The sequence below is a fragment of the Chrysochloris asiatica genome, unplaced genomic scaffold (assembly GCF_000296735.1).
Source record: "Chrysochloris asiatica unplaced genomic scaffold, ChrAsi1.0 scaffold00032, whole genome shotgun sequence".
NCBI lineage: Eukaryota > Metazoa > Chordata > Mammalia > Afrosoricida > Chrysochloridae > Chrysochloris > Chrysochloris asiatica.
Genome location: NW_006408550.1, coordinates 13,646,093 through 13,670,089, shown reverse-complemented (window position 1 = coordinate 13,670,089; position 23,997 = coordinate 13,646,093). Strand labels below are relative to the sequence as shown.

At 38.2% G+C, this 23,997-nt stretch overlaps 1 protein-coding gene across 1 annotated transcript in view; it reads right to left on the bottom strand.

Moving 5' to 3' along the window:
• CFTR (cystic fibrosis transmembrane conductance regulator (ATP-binding cassette sub-family C, member 7)) overlaps window positions 1–23,997 on the bottom strand; it is a 177,802-nt gene that overhangs the window by 50,658 nt on the left and 103,147 nt on the right. The window contains exons 13-17 of the mRNA XM_006859315.1: window positions 23,278–23,364; window positions 19,193–19,919; window positions 11,619–11,747; window positions 3,712–3,749; window positions 2,960–3,219 (exon numbers count right to left, since the gene is read on the bottom strand). Coding sequence (XP_006859377.1) covers window positions 2,960–3,219; window positions 3,712–3,749; window positions 11,619–11,747; window positions 19,193–19,919; window positions 23,278–23,364 — 1,241 coding nt within the window. The remainder of the gene's footprint in view (window positions 1–2,959; window positions 3,220–3,711; window positions 3,750–11,618; window positions 11,748–19,192; window positions 19,920–23,277; window positions 23,365–23,997) is intronic.

The following is a 23,997-nucleotide window of genomic DNA, read 5'->3' as shown; positions in this document are numbered from 1 at the left end:
ACATTTCTAATGGTAATGTTCTGTCAAAAATGTATTCACGCCGTCATCTGTTTAACATGTTACTGAGCACTTACTATGTGTCTACGTGGTTTGATATTGTAAAAGGGACATAGGGAAATCAGGCATGGAGTCAGTGGATTCCAGGTCACTGAACAGCATCAGAAGGGCATCCTGGGAGAAAGGGCAAGTGCACGTGTGAGGCAAGTGAGAGGTGAAATACCTAAGCAGCAGCATGAGAACAAATGTGCCACAAATCAGTAAGATGATAGCTTGTCACAGAAAGCATAATACTTGCATACGGAAATGTGGGGAGGGGATGGGATAGGGGCAGCAAAAGGGCATATAGATGTTACAAGATCATCTTTATATTTCAGTCATTGGAAATATAAATAAAGGTGCAAAATATGTACAGATGCTTAAAAAATCACCGTACACAACCGGTTAAGGTATTGGAAAGTAGGCCAAGTGAAAAAAATGAAATGAATAATGATTGTTTAAATCTAAAACAGAGTACATGTGCAGTCAACTATGAAGGGAATGGAGTCCTGGTATGCTGCTATAGGATAAGCACTAGACCTTAAGGCTGGTTTGAAATGCAATTTGAGTTCAACAGCTGCTCCTCCGAAACCCTATTCAGGGTTGCTATGAGTCAGAATTGACTCCATGGCACTTACCAACAAAAACATGAAGGGAATGTGGAGCTGTGAAAAGCAGAGTGATGAAATGGAAAGTGCACACTGAGGGGGTTCAGGGGGAACAATGACAGGAACATTTATTTTGTATTAGAGTCCTGGTGTGGTGCTGTAGGATAAGCACTGGATTGCTAACCACAAGGTTATCAGTTCAAACCCACTAGCTGCTCCTTGGAAATTCTATATGGGGCTGCGGTAAATGGGAACCAACTCAATGGCACACAACAACAGCAATAACAAATGTAATGGGCAAAAAGATTACCTACTTCATCCTCATAGTCTTTTTCAGAGACAGCCTTCTTTCTCTTCAGTTTACAGATGAAAGAGCCAAAGCCCAGAAGAATAATGCCATGGTTACTCTATAAGGCCAAGCCAGACCTCAGACAAATCCATGCTCTTTTACCACACCTCTACATCCACTGGGACCCTGCCAGTGACTTGGGCAAGTCCCCTGCTTTCTCTGAGTCTCAATCATTCCAGGAAAAGTGAAACCATTGGATCTAATGAATGTGAACATCCCTTTCAGTTCTAAAATGGCTTAACTCTAAAGCAGAGGATGGTGATAAGTATATTCCATGGAGACATGCTTTACTGATTCAGAGGCCTTCAGAAGGAATACAAGGAAGATACTCTGGAATACTGTTGTTGCTCTGCGCTGCCAACTCAATTCGGGCTTACAGTGACCATACAAGGATTGTGTTTCTGTGCTTCCTAGGCTGTATTCCTTAGAGAAGGAGCCCTGGCACTGCAGTGGTTAAGGATTTGACTGTTAACCGAAAGGTCGATGATTCAAGCCTCCAGCTGCTCCACAAGGAGATGCGGCATCTATTCCCGCAAAGACTACAGCCTTGGGAACTCTGCAGCTAGACTCTGTTCTGTAGGATCACACTCCCGTTGTGGCATTGTAGATTCATGTGCGATACTGCAAAGTCTGTTTAAACCTTAAGGTTGGTGTTTCAAGTTTACCCACCGCTCCTCGGAAACCCTATATAGGGTTGCTATGGGTTGGAACCGACTTAATGGCAGTTAACAACAATAGAGTCACACTAATAGTTGGAAGTGACTAGATGAAAATGGGTTTTTTTTTAGCTTTAATTTTTTATAGGAGCAGATCACCAGGTCATTCTCGCACAGAACAGCTGGTTTCCGTTTGAATTGCCCACCTTTCAGTTAGCAACAAGTACTTAACCCTAGGGCCCCGTTCCTGAATACTAAGTTCTGTTACCAATGTAAAAATCATGAGTTTTTCTTCTCTTCAGATTTTTATCATTCTAATGGCATTCTAGTAAGGCACTGTAGGATAAGACCGGCAGTTCAAACCCATCAGCTGCTTCTCAGAAACCCTATACAGGCTCGCTCTGAGTTAGAACTGACTCAGTGGCACTTAACAAAATTACTCTGGAAATCTCTATTGTTAAACTTAAATCTTTAACTTATGATAGTTCTGTCTACCACATCCCCTTAGCTATAAGGATTGTGCCTCCTTCCCTTTTACATATCAGCCCCTAGCTTAGTGCTACACATAGTAAGTTACTGAAAGAATAAAATGTGAGGATGTGGGGTCCTTATCAACCTTGGATTCTTCAAATGTGAATTTGTTTAAAGGCGATTCAATGGAATTGCTTACTTTCATAACTTCCTGCCCTTCAAATCTTTCTCTCTTTTGAACGACCATTGTCACGCACAGCCACCATGTGCCTGTCAGTAAATGTTGCTAGGATGCTGAACAGGATTCCGTGGAACTTCTAGACTAAGGTAGACTAAGGAGAAAGGCCTGGGGATCTACTTCTGAAAACCAGTCCATGAGAACCCCAGAGAACACAAGAGTCCAATCTATAACTGACCATGATGGGTACGGCACAGGGTGAGGTAGAATGTCATTTAATCATTCATGAGGCTGTCATGAACCAGCCAACTCAATGACAGCTAACAATCACAATATATTGACAATAGGATTTCTGGAAGAAGACCAGACCAAATACCAGAATAGAGAAGGGGAACTAAACCAGAAAGGCTAGCTTGTGTTGCCACAATCGCATTAGCATCATTCTAACAAACTGAGCTACTACTTAGCTACTACTTAGCTGATAAGTGTCAGAATCAACAATACATGACAGCCAGCGGGAATGCAGAAGGCCAGTCAGAGAGACACTCCGTAAAGGGAAGATGCTTCCATGCAAAACCCAGCATAGTCCTAGATAAGCCACCAACCACAGGCACTGTGGGAGGCAGCTCAGCAGTTTCAGGGTGTGTACCTAGTCAAGTACCTGCTTTCAACGTGTTGAGAGTTGACATAGGAGCCTGAAGAACAGAATGTAACATTTTGTGGTGTAAAATTTTCGACACTTTGATTAGAGTATGCACCAGTGGTAAACCTCTGAAGAATCCCAGAGCCAGCAAAGTGTCGGCTACTCCCACATAAATATAAAAAACATAAAATGAGCTGGTTTCAGTGACGATCACGCCATAGCTGCTGCTGCTGTTGACACTCACAGTAGTAGTGTTCCCTTTGCCTTGAAGAGATGAACTATAAAATGAAAGACAAAAGTTGTTATCAAGCAACCAAATCTGCCTTCTGAGTTTCCAGTTATGCAGATGAAATGAAATTTGAGTCTGAAATAACACAGTATACAACAACAACATATTATTACAAAAGCCGATGCCTTTAATTTCAAGGATTTACTACTGCAAGAAATTAGATGATGTTTTCTTACCACTAAGATAAGGGAAGTTGAACTTAGTCCTATTAAAACATTTAGAGGAAATATTAAATATAAAATGTTTCAAACATTTTCATTACATTTCATAGAAAACAACACAACTAATTTCATTGGAAATTGCGAAAGGCTGTGGGAATGTCACATAAAATTGATCAAAGTATTAACCCAAATAACTAGATTTTACACTACTATCATACTTGAAGGATATAGAGGCCATTTGATATTAAAACATTTAATATAACTCAAATGATCAAAAGAAACAGACAAAAAACAACACACAATGGGATACGGATACTCACTTTCTAAGTAGCCACAACACAGCCAAAGAAATAGCCACCTGGAATAGAATAACACACAGCTGATTTTTTCCCAGCATCTTTACCTATTCCTCCCACACTCACTTCTAATTCTCCTATGACCAGCATCAAAACATACACAGTTTCATTTTCTTTTGTTATGCTTTCCTGGGTCCACAGCTGCAGTGATTGTCCTAAGCATCATTATTTGTGTTGAGAGCATGTTAAGTTAATGAAATTCAAATTTCACTGAAGTAAATAACTTGGAGAGTTAAGATATCACTTAAAAGTTATAAATAATAAACACTGATTTTTAAAATAAATACACCAATATCATCTTGCAAAATTTCATTCATAGTTACAAAGAAGATGAGGCATAGAAAGTGCCTTTGGATATAAAGTCTGGTTAAATTTTGCTGGCAGTGAATTGATTCGAAGCAGGAAGTTTACAACCAGAGACGTTTACAGAGAGTAGGGTCCTGAGTAGATTTCAACACTTTACATTGCTGTCAGAAAATTAATCTAGTTAGCTGCTATAAATGATTTCATTTGCTCTGCAATTATTGTAGGAGGACTATATCTGCGAGACCGATTAATTATTGGAAAAGATAAGATTAGAAGTGATGAAACTCAATGAAAAGTTTCAAGAGTGTGAGAATGCAAGTTATGAAGGAAAGTAATGATTGGTATTGGAATTACTTAAGAGTTTTCTCAAAGCAGACACATGTGGCTGAGGGAGAAATGTTCTATACCACACATAAACAAAACTATTTTTAAACAAGCTATGATTTTTTGTAGTACTATTCATTTCAAATTGACCTGTACTCTGATCTATTTCAATCTGGCTTTCCATCTTGAAAACCCTGTGGAGAAACAATTTTTTGTTGATGCCATCACACCATCATACTGGAAATGACCTTGAAATTAGCACCAAAATAACTCTATTGTTATTGTTGTTAAGTGCTGTCCAGTCAGTTCGGACCCATAGAGACCCTGTATAGGGCTTTCGAGGAGAAGCTGGTGAGCACAAACTCTACCAGTGAGTCTAATTGAAGAAAACATAATACAACAATTTAATGTATATCATTTTAGAAACTAACAAAGAATGAACATAAAGAGGGAAGAAACAAATTATTTGGTATATGAAACGTACAAGTACTATTTCATATTTGAATTTACCTTGCATAATTACTACTACTACATATAAAACTTAGAACAATTAGCATTAATTAAGAAATTACATTCTAAAGTTCTATTATTTTTAGGAGTTTGAAAAGTTTTAGTTAAATTTACATATCAGATGAGATTATAATGGTAAAAAAAAATCCAGTGACATCATTTTCACTATCCTACTTTTCTTCATTATGTACTGTCTTAATAAAAAGAAAAGATATCTTTGTTTCCTTGAGATTGATATAAATTCAAAATGATAAGAAACTCAGAAAGCATGCAACTATTTCAAAGTCTTTCTTCCAATACAAATGTGTTCACATTCCCTAAGAATTAGCACACTATTCAAGATTCTAGATAAGGGTTCTTAGTCACTCTTTGGCTATTATATTCCTTCTTTGTTCCAATTAAAGGACTGTCCACAATATGAGCAATGCCAACATTGTTGAGATGTAAGTAAATCTCAGAATGCAATATTTTATAACATTTAATAATGGACCAGTAATCACAGCAGTTTTCCAAAGAACTGGTCTAGTCGGTGTAAATTAATTTCCTGGTTCTACCCACATAGAACCACCACCAATCCAAACTACTTTTATTAGCTGGAACGAAAACATTTTCAAGGACTTGGCATAATGATTTTAGTGAAAATTCATGAGATATCTATAAATATTTGAGTTTGGAAGTTATAGAGTTTATGTAGCTTATGAAAGGGTGACAGACCTGGATGGTGAAGGAGAAAACTTATTTTCTGGGTTTTAAACACCATTCCATGTCACACAGATAACAGTAAAATCTACACCAGCACTGTCCAATAGTAATCTCTACAATGATGGAAATGTTCTGATATGTCCAGTACTGTTGTCAATAGTCACAGATGGCTACTGAGCAAACGAACTGTAACTAGTAAGACCGAAAAACTGAATTTTCAATGTTATTCCATTTTAATTAATTTGATTTAATTACATGAATGTACATAGGTCCTGGTGTGGCGCCATAGCACTGGACCTCAAGGTCAGTTTGAACCATTAGGTCGTCAGTTCAAACTCACCAACCGCTCCTCAGAAACCCTATAGGGTTGCAATGAGTTGGAACCATCTCAACAACACTTAGGATAGGAAAATGGTCCAAAGTTACAAAGGTAAATTCTCTTTTCAAAACGGGATGTGGATGATAAGTGCTAACAAATCGACTAGAACAAACTAATTTTATTTTTTAGTTGAAGAAATAAAAAAGGTTAAGTATTTAACATTGCAAAAGGAAAACATATAGAACCTGCTCTTTGAAAACATAAAATCTAAACTGAGATATAATCTTACAAAAATTTGAAATGAGTAAGTCACTTTTATCTTGTCAGAATGCACCTCAACCTTTTGTAGGTTCTCTGCTCATCAGGGTGAGACCTAAAATGGTAAGCCGTCATCTTGGATGAGTACCTGCACCGTGAGGTGAAGGTACAAAGGAGACAAAGAGAAAAGAGCACTTTGGTATTGAGAGAGGCGCTTAGTCTAAAAGAAAAACTGTGTACAATTTGGTTCACAGAAAGCATCAGAGTTGTGTAAATTTGTGAATAAATTGCTTAGCTGCATAACTTTATGCACATAATTCAAACAATGTGCTTACTATTACCAATCTTTTAAGGAGTCCTGGTGTGACACTGTAGGATAAACACTAAACTGCTGTCCAAAGATTGGCAGTTCAGCAGTCCATGGAATACTGTATTGTTGTTGTTGTTGTCATGTGCCACTGATTCGGTTCCAACTCAAAGCGACCCTGTACAGGGTTTCTGAAGCTATAAATCTTTACAGGAGCAGAAAGCTTCATCTTTCTCCCGCAGAACAGCTGGTAGTTTTGAACTACTGACCTTGCGGTTCACAGCCCAATTCGTAACCAATACGCTACCAGAGCGCCTTTGGAATACTGTATAGGCGGTATCATTAGGAGTCAGAACCGATTCAACAGCACTTATCAGTAGCAACAACCAAGCTTGTAATACTCAAAACTTTCAAGAGCCTGTTGATTGTGATGTCTAAAAGATATTGGCTAAGTAGGCTCATCATTTTCTATTACATTATTTCTTGTCCGGAAACGTACATCACCTGTTACTTTGTCCACTCAAAATCACGCTTTTTGTGCAATAATTGTGTGAGCTCAACTAATAATGGGTAGTGAAGGAGCATTTGGAGTCTGGGATGGTGTGGTAGGATAGGCCTTGGGCTGATAATCATGAGATTTGGTGATTCAAACCCACAAGCTGCTCCTCAGAAACCCTGTACAGGGTTGCTGTGAGACAGAACCGAATGGATGACGCTTAACAACACCAAGAAGTAGCATCTACATCCTCTATTATAAGGTTTAGTTTCTTGCCCCAAGACAAAGGACCAATGTCTTCTTGATTAAAGAGCGAGTATTATTGTACACAGGTGAAGCAACTCATAATGTTAATTAATTATACAACATATTGAAAGATAGGTAAGTTTAACTCTAAGGAACTATATGGAACAAAGGTCATGCAAATGAACCTAAATCACCACCACATTCAAATATAACTTTTTTTTTTTTTGCTTATATAACTCTATGAGTTGAAGACAATCAATTAATATGACCTTTCAATGCAGTGGTATTAATAATGACAAAGGACTGATATGTGATTAAGTGGGGCACAGAACTAGGTTTCATGCACATTAAATGTTGATCATTTGGTATGACTGACAGTGATAATTAAAGAAATTTTAAAATACTTTTCAATGCAATATTTAATACTCAAGTAAATATGTCAAAAGAATGTAATTTTTGTCATCCATTACTGTCCAAGCCCATATTTTTGCTAGAGTGTAAAAAGGAGTGATTTAAACTTTCATTATATCACTGCTAAGGACTTGGTCACCTCCAATCAGTTGAACTTTATAATAGTGATGATGCTATTAGGGATATTAATAATAACATCAGCTAGCATTACTCACTATGTGTCAAACCCTATATTAAGTGCTTATAATCATGATGCCCCTTAACCAGCACAATGACCTATGGAGCTGGTAATAGTGAAATTTCCAATTTTTAGAAGAGAAAACTGAGACTCCTTGAAGTTAAGTAACTTGCTCAGTTTCATGGTGCTAATAAGACAGACTTAGAATTCATCCCCAGGTCAGTAGAATTCTAGACTGCATCCCACATCAAACCTCCATTTCATTTGTTAAGAAAACAGCAGGACAAAAGAAGAGTTACCACTCTTCTAAAGACCAGATGGAAACCAATTTGGTTAAGAAGTATGTACAATTTTTGGTACATATTTTTAGATATTTAACATTATCTTACATTATCAGGGAGGAAGAGCATACTTTGTACGGTCTTCTTCACTGTGATTAGAAAGCACCGACACATATAGAACATGTGTAGGGACAAGTTTGAGTTTCATTGATTTATACATTAATGCACTATTACTACAGTTTCAAGGAAAAACTTGGTAACAAATAAGATCAAAGAAGTGATGCACTTAAATTACGGTGTTGGTGAAGAATGTTGAATATACCATGGACTGCCAGAAGAACTGACAAATCTTAGAAGTTGTTCTTCTTCTTAAGTGCTGTGGAGTCGGTTCCAACTTACAGTGACCCTGTATAGGGTTTCCGAGGCTGTAAATCTTTAGGAGAGCAGAGAGCTTCATCTTTCTCCCATGGAACAGCTGATAGTTTCAAACTGCTGACCTTGTAGTTCACAGCCCAATTCGTAACCACTACGCTACCATAGTCAAAATGTTCCTTACAAGGGAGGATGGCAAGACTTCATTTCATGTACTTTGGACATGTTTAACAAACATCTCACATATTTTGGACATTTTGGTAACAGGAGGGACCAGTCCTCAAGAAGGACATTATGCTTGGTAAAGTAGAAGTTCAGTGAAAATGAGAGAGACCCTCAACAAGATAGATTGATACTGGGGCTGTAATAATGCGCTCAAATTTAGGAACAATTATGAGGCTGGAACAGAACCATGCAGTGTTTCATTCTGTTGTACACAAGGTTGCTATGAGTTGGAATCAACTCAACGACACCTAACAACAACAACAACTACAACACACTATTAGCATTCTACCTCCAGGGCAAAAATTTGATCTTAACTCTTCAACTCCTCCAAACTTGTCCAAGTATTATTATGATCCTTTAAGTCTCAGAGCATTTGTTGAAGGGAGATAATACACTGACTTTAAAATGCGATTGTATTTAAACTAGAGCAGAATGGGGGCAGATCATTTGAAACGGCAACATTTTCATGTAAAATGTGAATGTAAAACAAAATGATACTGTTTATGGGATTGTTGGCATCTGTAGTTAATACACATGTGTGTATATACGTGTGTGTGTTTATATATGTGTATGTATGAGAGCGCGAGAGATGGTTGTATGCTCTGAAATCCTTTTAAAATAAGAAAAAAACATGATGCTAAAGAAAGTAAAATATTCAAATATCAAGAAGTCTTTAGATGGAAAGTGTAAATTGAAATTAGTTATTATTTAATCTAAATAGTAAATTATGAGCAAAATATCAAATGTAACCTAGATTCAGAATTCAGATCTATTAAGAAACTTCAAACACATATGAATTTAACTTTTTCTAATTTGTCATGTAAAATAAATTAAAATTTATCATGTAAAATTTTTCTAATTAAATCATGTAAAATAAATTAAATCAATTCTAATCACTATAAATACTGAATTAATACTCAAGTAGATCCATATTTTACTACCAGAGTGATTAATTTTGCTCTCGTCAGATGAGAGAACATAGAAAACTCCAGATGACCATGTGAAGTAATGGTCATGAATGCATGCACTCACATTTTTTCATTCTACAAACAAAAAAGAGATGATTTCACTCAAGGCTCTCTTTTAGGAGGTGTCAAAAACACAGGGAAGAAAAAGAAAGGAAGAAAATTCCTGTTCTTATCTGCCTCCCAACCAGCGAGATTTGTTGTTGTTAAGTGCAGTCGAATCAGTTTTGGCTCATAGTGACCCTGTCTAGGGTTTCTGAAGAGCAGCTGGTGGGTCTGAACTGCAGATCCTGTGATTATCAGTCCAGTGCTTTATCCTAGAGCGCCACACCAGGGACATAAAGACACCTAAACCAGAAATTTCATGGTGATAGAACACTGTGGAAGAATACTGATTATATAATGGACTGCCAAAAGAACAAACAAATCAATCTTACAAGAAATACAATCGGAGTGTTCCTCAGAAGTGAGGATAAGATTTTGTTTGGCTTTCTTTGGACATGACATCAGGAAAGCCCAATCGTAAGAAAAGGATGTCATGGCTGGTATAGCAGAGAGTCAGCAAAAAATGAGGGAAGCCCTCAATGAGATGGATTGGCCCAACAGTCTCAACAATGGACTGAACAGACCAATAATCATGAGGATGGTACAGGGACCGGCAACACGTAGACTCCACAGCAGTAAACAGCAAACCATGAATTTTACATGCAAGTAAAAGTCGCAGAGTTGTCAGAGCATAGTCGTGGCCCTTGGCAGGAACTGCCTCTCCCTGGGCTTCATCTTTCCCAACGCCCACCCAACTGGCTTCTTTCAGCCTGACTGGCCTTCCTGTTAGATGTAGGCTTCATATTAGCACACATCCTGAGTATCCTCCAGAATCGATGTCTAGAGCAGTGACTCAGGTGGAATCTGAAACACTGATGGATTTTGTTGTGCTCAGCATTGGATTGCGAAACACAAAGTCAGCAGTTCAAAACCACGCTATACAGGGTCACTATGTGTCACAACTAACTCAACAGCACTTAACAACAACAACAATGTAGGATGTATTTGTTTTGTTTAATCAACTGTTCACACTTATGATCAGAAAAACAATTTCACAGAAGATAAATAGACTTCTGACTTATTTTAACAAATCAGAAGATTGGCAAAACTGATTCAAAATTCCCTATGACAAGTACCAGCAGGAGCTGAGTTGCCATCATCCCCTTTAAAAGGGGCAAATGTCCTCCAACTGGCCTCATACCCACTTCACCTTCTGACCTGCCCTGCTAAGCCCCTTTAGGCATTTATGTGGCAGTTTCTGGTCTAAGGCACAGCCTTATCCACCACCCAGATTCAGGTACTAAACTCGGGGTGCACTGAACTCTTTCTCTGTCTCTGTCTTTGTCTTTTAACTTGATGATGTGAAGTTTAGCAGAGGAATGGCAAGTCAGGATGTAAACCTGAAGCCAAAAAAATTCTGCAAGCAAATGGAGAATTTGGATCTCTGGAAGTTTGTTTAAATGATTACTAATAAACTAATGATAGATATATACTCATTCTGTGAAGGAACACACATTTAAAAGTAGTGTTTCATCACTTAACTATTTAATAATGCAATACCTAGAAATGGATTAATTTCAATTTTAGTACAGAAATGTTTTCAGTGTTTAATTTTAATCCATATATGGGCCTTCCACTTGTGTTTCAAATCTCTCTCTAAAAAAACTCTTCATATATTTGCCAAAGAACATGCTTTATATACTATATATAAAATATTAAAATACTAGTAGCGATTCTACTTGTTGCATTATAGAATTTAAGAACTAGACACATCTTTACCACAGTTATGAATTCAAACAACTCACATTTTAACATTATTTGTATGTATGTAGATGTATATATAGACGTGTGTCTACACAGATATGTTCAAACAAGTTACAATGTAACTTTAAATCATAGTAACATTTCACAACAGAACATTCTTACCTCAGCCAGAAAAATAACTAAACACCAAATTAGCACAAAAATTAAGCTCTTGTGGACAGTAATATATCGAAGGTATGTGTTCCATGTGGTCACTGCTGGTATGCCCTCTACATCGTCAAAAAAGCACTCCTGAAAGAAAAAGAACCATGGCTATTAAAACGAGGCAATCCCCTTTCAGACCATGGCCACGGTTTTGTTTGGAATGTGTGGGAATAAAAGCATGCTATTAGTTGAAGCTCAGTGAAGAATCACAAATAAAAATCATGAAAGAAAGGCGTGCTTGATCGCTACCAGGGTAATTGGAGTAGCATGGCTTTTTGAAAACTTAGGGACATTGTGTAATGCTCCAAAATTCTGAAACTATAGTATTGATTGTGTATTATTATGGGAAAATTTTTACCATTCAAATGCTTAACAGTGTTGCAACCCTTATCAAATGAATTGTTGTTCATGTTTTTATGTGCTATCCAGTCCATACCAAGTCATAGTCACCTTATGCACAACAGAACACAACCTTGCCTGGTGCTGCATCAACCTCACAATTGTAGCTACACTTGAGCCCACTGCTGCTGTCATTGTGCCAATCCATCTTGTTGAGGGATCTTCCTCTTTTTCACCGACACTCCACTTTACCAAGAATGATGTCCTTCTCCAGGGACTTGTCCCTCCTGATATGTCCAAAGTATGACAGATGAAGTCTAGCCATCCTGGCTTCTAAGGAGCATTCTGGCTGTACTTCTTCTAAAACAGACTGGTTTGTTCTTTTGGAAGTCCATGGAGCTTTTCATATTCTCTTCCCATATTATAACTCAAATGCATCAAATTTCCTGTGGTATTCCTTATTCACTGTCTAACTGTCACATGCGTATAAGACTATTGAAAATACGGTGGCTTCAGTCAGGTGCTCCTTAGTCCTCAAGCTGTTATCTTTGCTCTTGAGCACTTTAAAGAGGTCTTGTGCAGCAGATCTGACTAAGGCAATATGTTGTTTGATTTCTTGACTGCTGCATCCATGAGTGTTGATGGTTTATCCTAGCAAACTGAAGTCTTTGATGACCTCAATTTTTTCTTCATTTATATGGATATTATTTATTGGTCCAGTGTGAGGATTTTTGTTTTCTTTACATTAAGATGCAACCCATACCAAAGGCTGTGGATTTTTTTAGCTTCAACAGTAAGTATTTTAAATCCTGTTTTGTTTTCAGCAAGCAAGGGTGTATCATGTGCATATCGCAGGTTGTTAATGAGTCTTCCTTCAATCCTGATACCACGTTTTTCTTAATATAATCCAGCTTCTTGGATTATGTGCTCAGCATACAGACTGAATAAGTATGGTGGAAGAATATAACCCTGGCACACACCTTTCCTGATTTTAAACCATTCAGTATTCCCTTATTCTGTTCGAACAACTGCCTCTTTGTCTATGTACAAGTTCCTCATGAGCACAATTAATTGTTCCAGAATATTCATTCTCCAGAATGTTGGCCATAGTTTGTCATTGTCCACAGACTGGAAAGCCTTTGCATTGTCAATAAAGCACAGATAACCATCTTTCGGCATTCTCGGCTTTCAGCCAAGATCCATGTGACATCAGCAATTATATCTCTCATTCCACATCCTTGTCTGAATCTGGCTTAAACCTTTGAAATTCCCTGTCAATATATGTTTGTAGCTGTTTTTGAATTCTCTTTAGCAAAATTTTACTTCCATGCAATATTGATGATACTGTCTGGTGATTTCTGCATTCCGTTGAGTCACCTCTCTTTGGAACAGGCACAAATATGGATATCTTCCAATAAGCTGGACAGGTAACTGTCTTCCAAATTTCTTGGCATAGAAGAATGAGTGCCTTCAGTGCTCCATCAGTTTGTAGAAAGATTTCAATTTGTATTCTATCAGTTCCCAGAGCCGTGTTCTTTGTCAATGCCTTCAGTTCACCTGGACTTCCTCCTTCAGTATCATATGTTCTTAATCATATGCTACCTCTTGAAACAGTTGAACATCAGTCATTTCTTTTGGTTACAGTGACTCTCCATATTCCTTCCATCTTCTTTTGATGATTTCTGCATCATTCAATGATTTGCCCATGGAATCCTTCAATATTTCAAGTCAAGGCTTGAAGTTTTTCTTCAGTTCCCTCAGCTTGAGAAATGCTGAGTGTGTTCTTCCTTTTAGGTATTTGCAAATTTCTTTATATGTGAGTTTGTCTTCTCAAGCTGCCCTTTGAAATTTCTCTTCAGCTTTTTTATCTCTTCATTTCTTCCAATGCTCTAGCATCTCAGTGCTGACAATCAATTTTCAGAATCTCTGGACATCCATTTTGGTCTTTTCCTTCTTTCTTGTCTTCTTAATGACCTTTTGCTTTCTTCCTGTATGATGTTCTTGATGTCATCCCACAGCTCTTCTGGTCTTTGGTGTCTAATGCGTCAAATCTGTTCTTCAGATGATCTCTAAATTCAGGTGGGACATAGTCAATGTCACATTTTAGCTCTCATAGACTTGTTTTACTATTCTGCAGCTTCAGCCTGAACTTGCATATGAGCAATCGATGGTCTGTTTTGGTTGATGATTTGGAGCTTTTTCACCTTCTCTTTCCACAGATGTAGGTAGTGTGGTTTCTGTGGATTCCATCTGGTGAGGTTCACGTGTATAATCATCTTTTATGTTACTTAAAAAAGCTATTTACAATGAAGAGGTCATTGGTCTAGCAAATGCGATCTCTAGCATCACTTCTATCATGAAAGTCATTATTATCCAATGACTGATCCTTCCTCTTGGTTTCCAACCTTTGCATTCTAATCACTAGCAATTATCAGTCTTATTGAATATGTGACCAATTTCAGACTGAAGCAATTAGTATCATTTTTAATTTCATCATCACTGGCTTATTGGTTGGTGCATATATGTAAATAATAGTTCTATTATTTTTTCCTCCTTGTAACCATATGGATATTATCCTAGCACAGACAGAGTTACACTTCAGAATAGGATTTGAAATTTTTTTTTGATAATGAGTAAGATGCCATGCCTTTTCAATTTGGCATTGCCGGCACAGTAAACCATGTGACTGCCAGATTCAAAATGGCCAATACAGCTCACTGATACCTAGAATATCTATGTTTATACATTCCATTTCATTTTTGACAAGTTCCCATTTTCCTAGATTCATATTTCATACATTCCATGTTCTGATTATTAATGGATGTTTACAGCTATTTCTCTTCATTTTAAGTTGTGCTCCATCAGCAAATGAAGGCCTTCAAGGATTCATTCACATCATCATATTCAAATCTACTTTGAGGAGGCAACTCTTCCTTAGTCATATTTTGAATGCCTTCTAAGCTGAGGGGCTTATCTTTCAGTTATATATCTGACAATATTCTGGTGGTCTTCATCATGTTTCAATAATCTGGTGCTGACAGTGTTCCACTGCTATCCAAAAGGTTTTCAGTGACTAAATATTTGGAAGTAGTCCATATCTCCTTCTTCCTAGTCTGTCTTAGCCTAGAAGCTCATCTGAAACCTACCTCCCATGGGTGACCCTGCTGGTATTTACAATACTGGTGACATAGCTTCCAGAGTCACAGAAACATGCAAGCCACCACAGTACAACACTGACAGAGAAGTGGTGGTGACAAATCAACGGAACCATCGAAGAAGCTATTCAGAACTTTTCTTGCTTTAACATGACTTTTGTCCAACAGTTCATCATTTAGTTTGTTATGAAGGTCTTCCTATAGTTCTGTGGGATCCTGGCCCTGGACAGCTAACAATAAGGTCAGGGGTTCAAACCACCTGCTCTTCAGGAACCCTATGTAGCGTCACTATGAATCAGAACCCACTGGGTAACACTTAACAACAGCATAAATCTGAAGAGCAGCTTTTGCTTAGTTTTCATGGATAACTTCCATTATCTAGTCATAATCCTGGGATAGACTCTAAATCTTTGTGTTTTGATAGATGCCGCTCCAAAGCTTTAAAAAGAGAGATCCAGATAGTCCCAAAGGAAAGCATAGTTTTGTATCTCATGAAGTTAGCAAAGTTCAAATACAGGGTTCTGTGCATTTGGATACATTGCTGCTATTATTCAGTGTCCTAGAGTCTGTTCTGACTCATAGCGACCCTATACAGGGTTTCAGAGTAGCAGCTGGTGGGTTTGAGCTGCCCAAGTAACACTGGGTCAATAATAACAAAGACAGTTGTGGTTAAGTCAACTCCAATTCATGGTGAGGCTGTTTGTCAGAGTCGAAATGTACACCACGGGGTGTTTAAAATTGGATTTTGGAAGTAGCTGGCCAGACCTTTCTTCAGAGGGGTCTCTAACCTTTCTACTGGTAGCCGAGTGTGTTTATTGTTTGCACTCACCAGGGAGCACAGATTTTTGGAGTCAGATAAACCTAGATTTGAACTGGAGTGTTCCACCATTAACTTCCTGGAAGCAGTTTGAATTCTGATAAATTGTTAGACATTTTTAAACTTTAGTTTCCTTATCTATAATTGAGGATTATGAGAAGTACCTCATAGAGCAGTTGTGGGACTAGTGTTTACTAGCTGGCACTAGAAGCAATTAATAAATAATAGTACCTATTAGTGAAATGAATCATTCTTTACAACTGCATTTGTAGGCTCTGGCTTGAAAACTGCATTGAGATTGATATTAACCATGTAGACAAATTATCCTTTAGGAAACGTATTAAAATTATACCAATATTGAAAGTAAGTATTTCAGAGACTATTTCATTTCAAATCCTCACCACTGGACCAATAAACAACATTCTTATCAATGGAGAAAAGATTGAAGTCGTCAAGGACTTCATTCTTCTTGGATCAACTATCAACACTCGCAGAAGTAGCAGTCAAGAGATCAGACGACGTATTGCACTGGGCAAATCTGCTGCACAGGAACTTTTTAAAGTGTTGAAGAGCAGAGATGTCAGCTTGAGGACTAGGGTGCGCCTGACCCAGGCCATTGTGTTTTCAATAGCCTCATATGGATGCGAAAGCTGGACAGTGAATAAGGAGGATCGTAGAAGAATTGATGCCTTTGAGTTGTGGTGTTGGAGGAGAATACTGAAAGTGCCATGGACTGCCAAAAGAACCAATAGATCTGTTTTGGAAGAAGTGCAGCCAGAGTGCTCCTTGGAGGCCAGGATGGCTAAGCTTCGTATCTCCTACTTTGGACATATTGTCCAGAGGAAACAGTTGTTGAAGTATGTCATGCTGGGTAGGGTGGAGGGTCAGAGAAAAAGAGGAAGACCCCCAACGAGATGGATCAGCCAGGTGGCATCATTGATGGACTCAAGTGTGGCAGCGGTAGTGAGATTGGCCCAGGATTGGACATTGTTTCGTTCTGCTGTGCATGGGGTCGCTATGAGTCAGTTCCGACTCGATGGCACCTGACAACAACAACAACAACATTTCATTTCTTTATTTTACAAAAGAGGAGACTTTAGCCTCGAGGTATTAAATGACTTGTGCATTGCCATGTTGTTAGCTGTTAGGTGTCAAATCGATTCCAACTCATAGCCATCCTGTGTAGGGTTTCCGATGTTCTACATCTTTACAGGAGCAGAAGTCTCATCTTTCTCCCATGGAATTGCTAGTGAGTTTGAACTGCCGACCTTGTGGTTAGCAGTCCAGTGCCAATCATACAGCATCACCAGGATTTGATGCATTGCATTGCTATTGCTGTTAAGTGCTGTTGAGTCAATTTCAACACACAGCGACCCTGTATAGGGTTTTCAAGGAGTGACTGGTAGGTTTGAACTGCCAACCTTGTGGTCAGCATACCAGTGCTTATTCTATGACACCATACCAGGTCACTCTATTCTAAAATTACCTATCATATCAAATATAACAATTCATTACAAATCTGCCCATAGTTCAGCTCATCGAGGACTCTTAAAGAATTTTTCTAGATTTAAAAAAAAAATGTTTTAATGTTTTTGTTAAGTGCCCACAAGTCGTTCCAATGCATACCAATCCTGTACAGGGTTGCCAAGGAGCAGTTGGTGTGTTTGAACTGCTGATCTTGTGGTTGGCAGTTCATTGCTTATCCTACAATGCTACACCAGGACTACCTTTTAATATTGCTCCATGTTTTAAATATAAAAGTATTTTATTCTTTAAAACAACATAACACACTTTCTAACTGAAGACTGAATGAAACTATACTACTCCTCACTCATCAACTCTCATGTTATCTGACATTTCCCATTGATAACAATAGTAAAAAAAAATGAAACTAAAAAATTCTACGGTACAACTATTTTGCACATTAACAATATCTGTGTAGCAGTAACGAACACCAAAGTATGAGACAAGGTTAAAGGTGGCTGTGATGTTAAGGTTATGTGTCAGCATGGCTGGGCCATGATGCTCAACAGTTTAGCAATTATGTAAAATGAATTTAGCAATTACATAATGATGTACTTTGGAAGTTATGTAATTTTGCAGTTACATAATGATGCAGTTATCCTCTATTTTGTGATCGGATGTGACCATTCTGCATCTTTGTATAACACCAATTTTCCCATAACAACTTGGTCTTTGTAATCTAACCAAGTCCATAACCAAGGAGTCAGTGTAGCGTGTTGAGTTTTCATATAACTTCTTTTAAAAAGTCTTATCTAAAAGCCCAACATATATTAAACAAATTTAAAAGATAAATTCAGAATAAATTCTATAAATCAGAATATGACTTAGTCTTGCTGAGACTGAATGCTTATATACTTTATGTAAGCTACCTCCATATTGAATTATTTCTTGTTCTTTAAATAAAAGAAGCTACTAGTTTATTTATTTCTACTACACCTCTTCTCAGAGAAGATTTAAGGTATAAACTTTCTATTTTCACAATAATTTTCATTAACTTATTAAAAGGTGAGACACTAAATAAACCTTGCTTTGGAAAACAATACATTTTGTTATTTAACTGTCGTAGTGGTTACGAATCGGGCTGCGAACCTTAAGGTCAGCGGTTCGAAACTACCAGCCGCTCCGTGGGAGAAAGATGAGGCTTTCTACTACCGTAAAGATTTACAGCCTCGGAAACCCTGTACAGGGTCGCTATGGGTCGGAATGGACTCGACGGCACTTTACAACAACAACAACAATTGAAAATAGTTGATTCTTTCACATTTTGAAAAGACTTACCTAGTTTGGGATTTTTCAAGTCTTAAAATAAACCTCATCCTAACCCCAGAGTCAGTGTAAACTGTGTCTATGCTAAATATTGTATCACACTTATTGCACTACTAAAAATATGTAATCTTTTATTTTGCTATTGTTGCTATTAACTGCCCTGGTGTCAGCCCCCAATGCATAGCGACTCCATACACAGTGGGCTTGGACCATTGTGCTCCACAGGGTTTTCTCTGGCTGATTTTTCAAAAACAAACCACCAGTCGTTTCTTCTTAGTCTGCTTGATCTTGGAAGTCCACTGAAACCTGTTCAGCATCACAACAACACACATGCCTCCTCTGTCTATGGGTGGTGGTTGGGCGGAACAGAATTACACAGAAGGTGAAAATTCTACCATGGGTGTACCAACGTCCCCATGTTTCATACATACCTTTAAATCTTCTTCATTAATTTCTTCACTTATTTCCAAGCAACTGTCTTGAGATAATCTTCTTGAATATATATCCATTTCAGTTAAGTTAGCCTGAGGGGCCAGTGACATTTTTCGTGCGGATGCTGTTGCTTTTCGGTGAATGTTTTGACCTTGGTTGACTGAGGAGCGCGTTATCAGGTTCAGAACAGACTGTCTTCTTTGTCTCTGAAATGTGGGACCTGTGTTGATGACATTACATCGAGGTAGGATGGCCTCTCCCTGCTCAGAATCCGGAACCAAGGACAGCCTTCTCTCCAAAGGCTCTCCAGAATCCTCATCAATGCCATTCATTTGGAGTGGAGCCTTTTGTACAATGGAAAACTTTCTTACAGAGTTCATTGAATTCAGAATAGAATTCTTCCTTTTTTCACCAAACTCTCCAGTCTGTTTAAAAGACTGTTTTTTTGCCTCATTCCAGGAGACAGCAGCATCTCCTTCTAATGAGAAACGCCGTAAGGTCTCCGTTAGAATTGAATTTCTTCTGTCAGCACTAAACTGGTCAAAAGAGTCATATCCCATGAGCTTGGAGCTGAAGTCTGGCCGTAGATTTTGTAGTTCAGAAAATGTCCCATAAAAGTAGCTGGTACCTTCATGCAAAATTAATATTTTGTCAGCTTTCTTTAAATGCTCCATTTTAGAAGTAACCAAAATCCTAGTTTTGTTCGCCATCAATTTACAGACACAGCTTTAAGAATAGAAAAAGATATAAGTAAGGTATCCATTTTATAGACTCTTTATTACAGCAATGTGTGTCTTCTGGCATTTTATTAATGTTTCATTATATAAAATTCCTAGTCCACAATGTCATGATTATACTTCAAATGATTTTTTAAATATATGATCTATTTTAATTGATTTGGAGTCTCTTCAATTATATCATGAAACAACATGCTATGTTGTAGAGTTCAGTGTGTTAGAATGAAATTCAATATCTTATATTAACTAGAAGGACTACTAGCTATGCAGTGACTGCTAACTCAAAGATTGTCCATTCAAACCCACCAGCAGATCCACGGGAAGACAGATGTGGCAGTCTGCTTCCATCCGTGGATAACCTGTGTTGTTGTTGTTGTTAAGTGCCATTGAGTCGGTTCCGACCCATAGCGACCCTGTATAGGGTTTCCAAGGAGCAGCTGGTGAGCTTGAACTACTGACCTCGCAGTTCAAACAGCTTTGCAGTCTGGCGCATTAACCCACAGCACCACACCTATAGGACTGTTCTATTCTTCCCGGCAGGGTTGCAATGAGTCAGAAATAACTTGACAACAACAAGTTATATATGCACTAAATATAGTCCGGGTGTGGCACTATAGGATAAGTGCAGGACCACAAGGTCAGTGTGAGCCACAAGGTCGGTGGTTCAAATTTCTGGGAAACCCTGTTCATTATGAGTCAAAACTGACTGAACGGCACTTAATGATAACAACATGTATAGAAAGAGGCATCTCTCTAAATCATAATTAGTATAATGTATGATCACAGTTTGTTGTTGTTGTTAAGTGCCTTCAAGTTGGTTTCAAATCATAGTGACCCTGTGTAGGGTTTTCAAGGAGCAGCGGGTGGGTTTGAACTGTTCACCTCAGGGCTAGCAGTCCAGTGCTTATCCTACAGCACCACATCAAGACTCCTCACAGACAATCATAGCTAGCAAGGCTTATACTGGTAATTAGTTAATTACCACAGTCATATGAGTGTAAAAAGATACTATTGTAAGCATTAAATTTAACTATTTAAAGATGCTTCTAAAACTAAAGTAAACATTTTATACATGTATACTATACATCCTTATTAGTTAAAACTTTTTTATTTTTAAAAGAGAATAGAGATATATACAGCTATATATACAATCCTGCAACAATAGTGATCTAGAAGTAAATACATGGACAGGTACACGGGCTGAACAGGTTTGGAAGGGAGAGTGGGAGTATACCCACAAATATATGAAGATTTGGCAAAGGATATTTGAACATGAGTATTTACCTTTGCTGCAAACAAAGATAAGTATGTGGTAGAGAATGTTGTTGTTAAATGTTATCGAGTCGGTTCTGACTCATAGCATCCCTGTATAGGGTTTCCAAGGAGTGGCTGGTTGGTTTGAACTACCAATCTTATGGTTAGCAACCCAGTACTTATCCTACAGTGCCACACCAGGACAAGGGCAAATTATGAGAACTACTTAGACATTACCAAACACCTGTTGTTGTTGTTGTTAAATGCTGTTGAGTCGATTACGACCCATAGCGACCCTCTATAGGGTTTCCAAGGAGCAGCTGGTGAGCTTGAACTGCCGATCTTGCAGTTCAAATAGCTTTGCAGTCTGGCGTATTCATTCACAGTGCCACAACAGGACTCCGGGAATAAATTGCTGGGCTTAGAGGCTCAGTACATGGTCTCAGAGGACACCCTAATCAGTTGGTATAACATGGTCCACAAAAACAGTATTCTACATACTACTTTTGTGAGTAGCAACTTAAAAGCTCATGAGAAGCCATCTATAGAGCAACTATTGATCTCTCCCTGTATGGATGAAAGAAGAGTGATGAAAATTAAAAACATGTGGAATCAATTATTCCAGTGAAGTAATGGAACACATGAACATCTGTCTCCGTGACCCTGAGGCTAGAATAAGTAGATGGTAGCCAGCTACCACGATCAACTATTCTGAAAGTCTCAGCGGTTCCACCAGGCTTTTGTATTTATTTATTTATTAATGATTTTGAGTTTTGTTCCACATTTTTATCCCCCTCAATCCAGGGCTTTCTAATGTGATCCCTTTCAAAGCCATCGGCAGTGGTAGCCAGGCACCATTTAGTCCTTTCGTTCTCAGGGTCTTGGAGGCTGAGGTTCACATGGTCCATTAGTTCACTAAAGCAATGGTAGCTTTGCATCTTCAATTTTCTTCACTTTTCTTTGCTCCAGAAAAGAACAGACCAACAATTGTACCTTAGATGGCCACTCACAAGCATTGTCTTTGTGAACTATGTTATGTCAACTGACCTTGATGTTCCCCCAAGACTGTGGTCCTGAGCCCCAAAGCCCAGTGACTCATTCCCTCCAGGTGTTTGATTATGGCTAAGAAGTTTTAATAACTTTGAACCCTATATGTTCTACAACATTTATGGCTATATTTCCATCATAGGTTAAATACATACATATAAATATACTCAGTCCATCTTAGATATACATGTAGATATATATTTACTTATTCGTGGATATAGTCCCATTCTCCTTCCCACACCTGCTTAGTTTGCATGTCTATCGATGTATCCACTCATACTGCTGTTGTTGTTAAGTTCTGTCGAGTCGGTTCTGACCCATAGCGACCCTGTATAGGATTTCCAAGGAACAGCTGGTGAGCTTGAACAGCCGACCTTGTGGATCAAGCCAACTTTGCAGTCTAGTGCCTTAAACTGCAGAGCCACACCAGGACTCCACTCAGAGATTGTTATTTCAGCATTGTGTGACTTAATTCTCCCTTTTAGAAACCTCACCTACATTAAGCCCTAATTAGAACTCCAGTGAAAGGTAAATCCTGAGCTCTGTGTAACTGAGGAGGAAGTTTGTGGGGAGATATTGAGGTAGATGAGTAGTCTGAGCACCCCTCTACATGAAAACTTTCAACATGTGTAGTTTTTTTAGAAACTTTTTTTTCTAAGGAGGAGAAGGAGTAAACTACTATCACACATGCAAAAGAGTAAATAAAAATTTCAGATACAATAATCAATAAAAGTAGTAAAAGATATACTCCAAAGAAATACTATCCTGTGAATTGTACAGATAGTAATTTCTGTAACAGCCGACAGGTGGGGAGGAATGTAAGGTGCAAGATAAAGGATGATGCGCGAGGTGGTCAGAAAAGGTTTAAATGGACTATGAATCTGAACCCTCAAGGGAAGATCACGTAGGTGCTACGTTGTATCCTGCCACAGTGAGTCACAGAAATGATGGACATTATTTCTCAAGAGGTACTATAAAGTCTGTGATAGAACAGATCATTCCTTCTTATGTTTGAACATTATAAATAAGTTATTCACAAAACATACCTTTCAAAAATTTCTTTTTCTGTTAAAACATCTAGGTATCCAAAAGGAGAGTCGAGTAGATACAAATCAGCATCTTTGTATACTGCTCTAAAAAGAAAATAGAAATTAAATTAGATTTTCTCACTATTTCTCTTGTTATTTAATGGTCAAGTCAATTCACTGTATCCCAATGTGACAGAGTCCAACTGTCCCACGGGGTTTCCTAGGCTATAATCTTCACAGGTGAGTCCTGGTGTTGTGTTTTGGAATAAGCCCTGAACTTCTAACCACAAAGTCAACAGTTCAAACCCACCAGCTGCTTCTTGGAAATCTTATACAGGGTCGCTTTGAGTTGGAACCAACTTGAAGACACTTAACAAATCTTCACAGAAGTGGATCACTGGTGGGTGGACTTGAATCACCCACCATTTGATTAGTAACCAAGCATCCAACCACTGCACCACTGAAAACTTTAAATGGAGAACAAAAGTAGAAATCATGTTGTCATTGGTGTTAAGTGCCATTGACTTGGTTGCAACGCATAACGTCTTGTATAGGACTTGCAAGGAGCAGCTGGTGGTCTTGAACTACTGACCTTTCGGGTAGCAGTCCAGGATTTATTATAAAGCGCCACACCAGGACTCAGTCATGGATGATTTTTATAGTTGTTCAAACATTTTACGAACTACAGAAGTGCTTTGACATCTACAAGTAGCATACGAGAAAAAGGTACAAACTGAC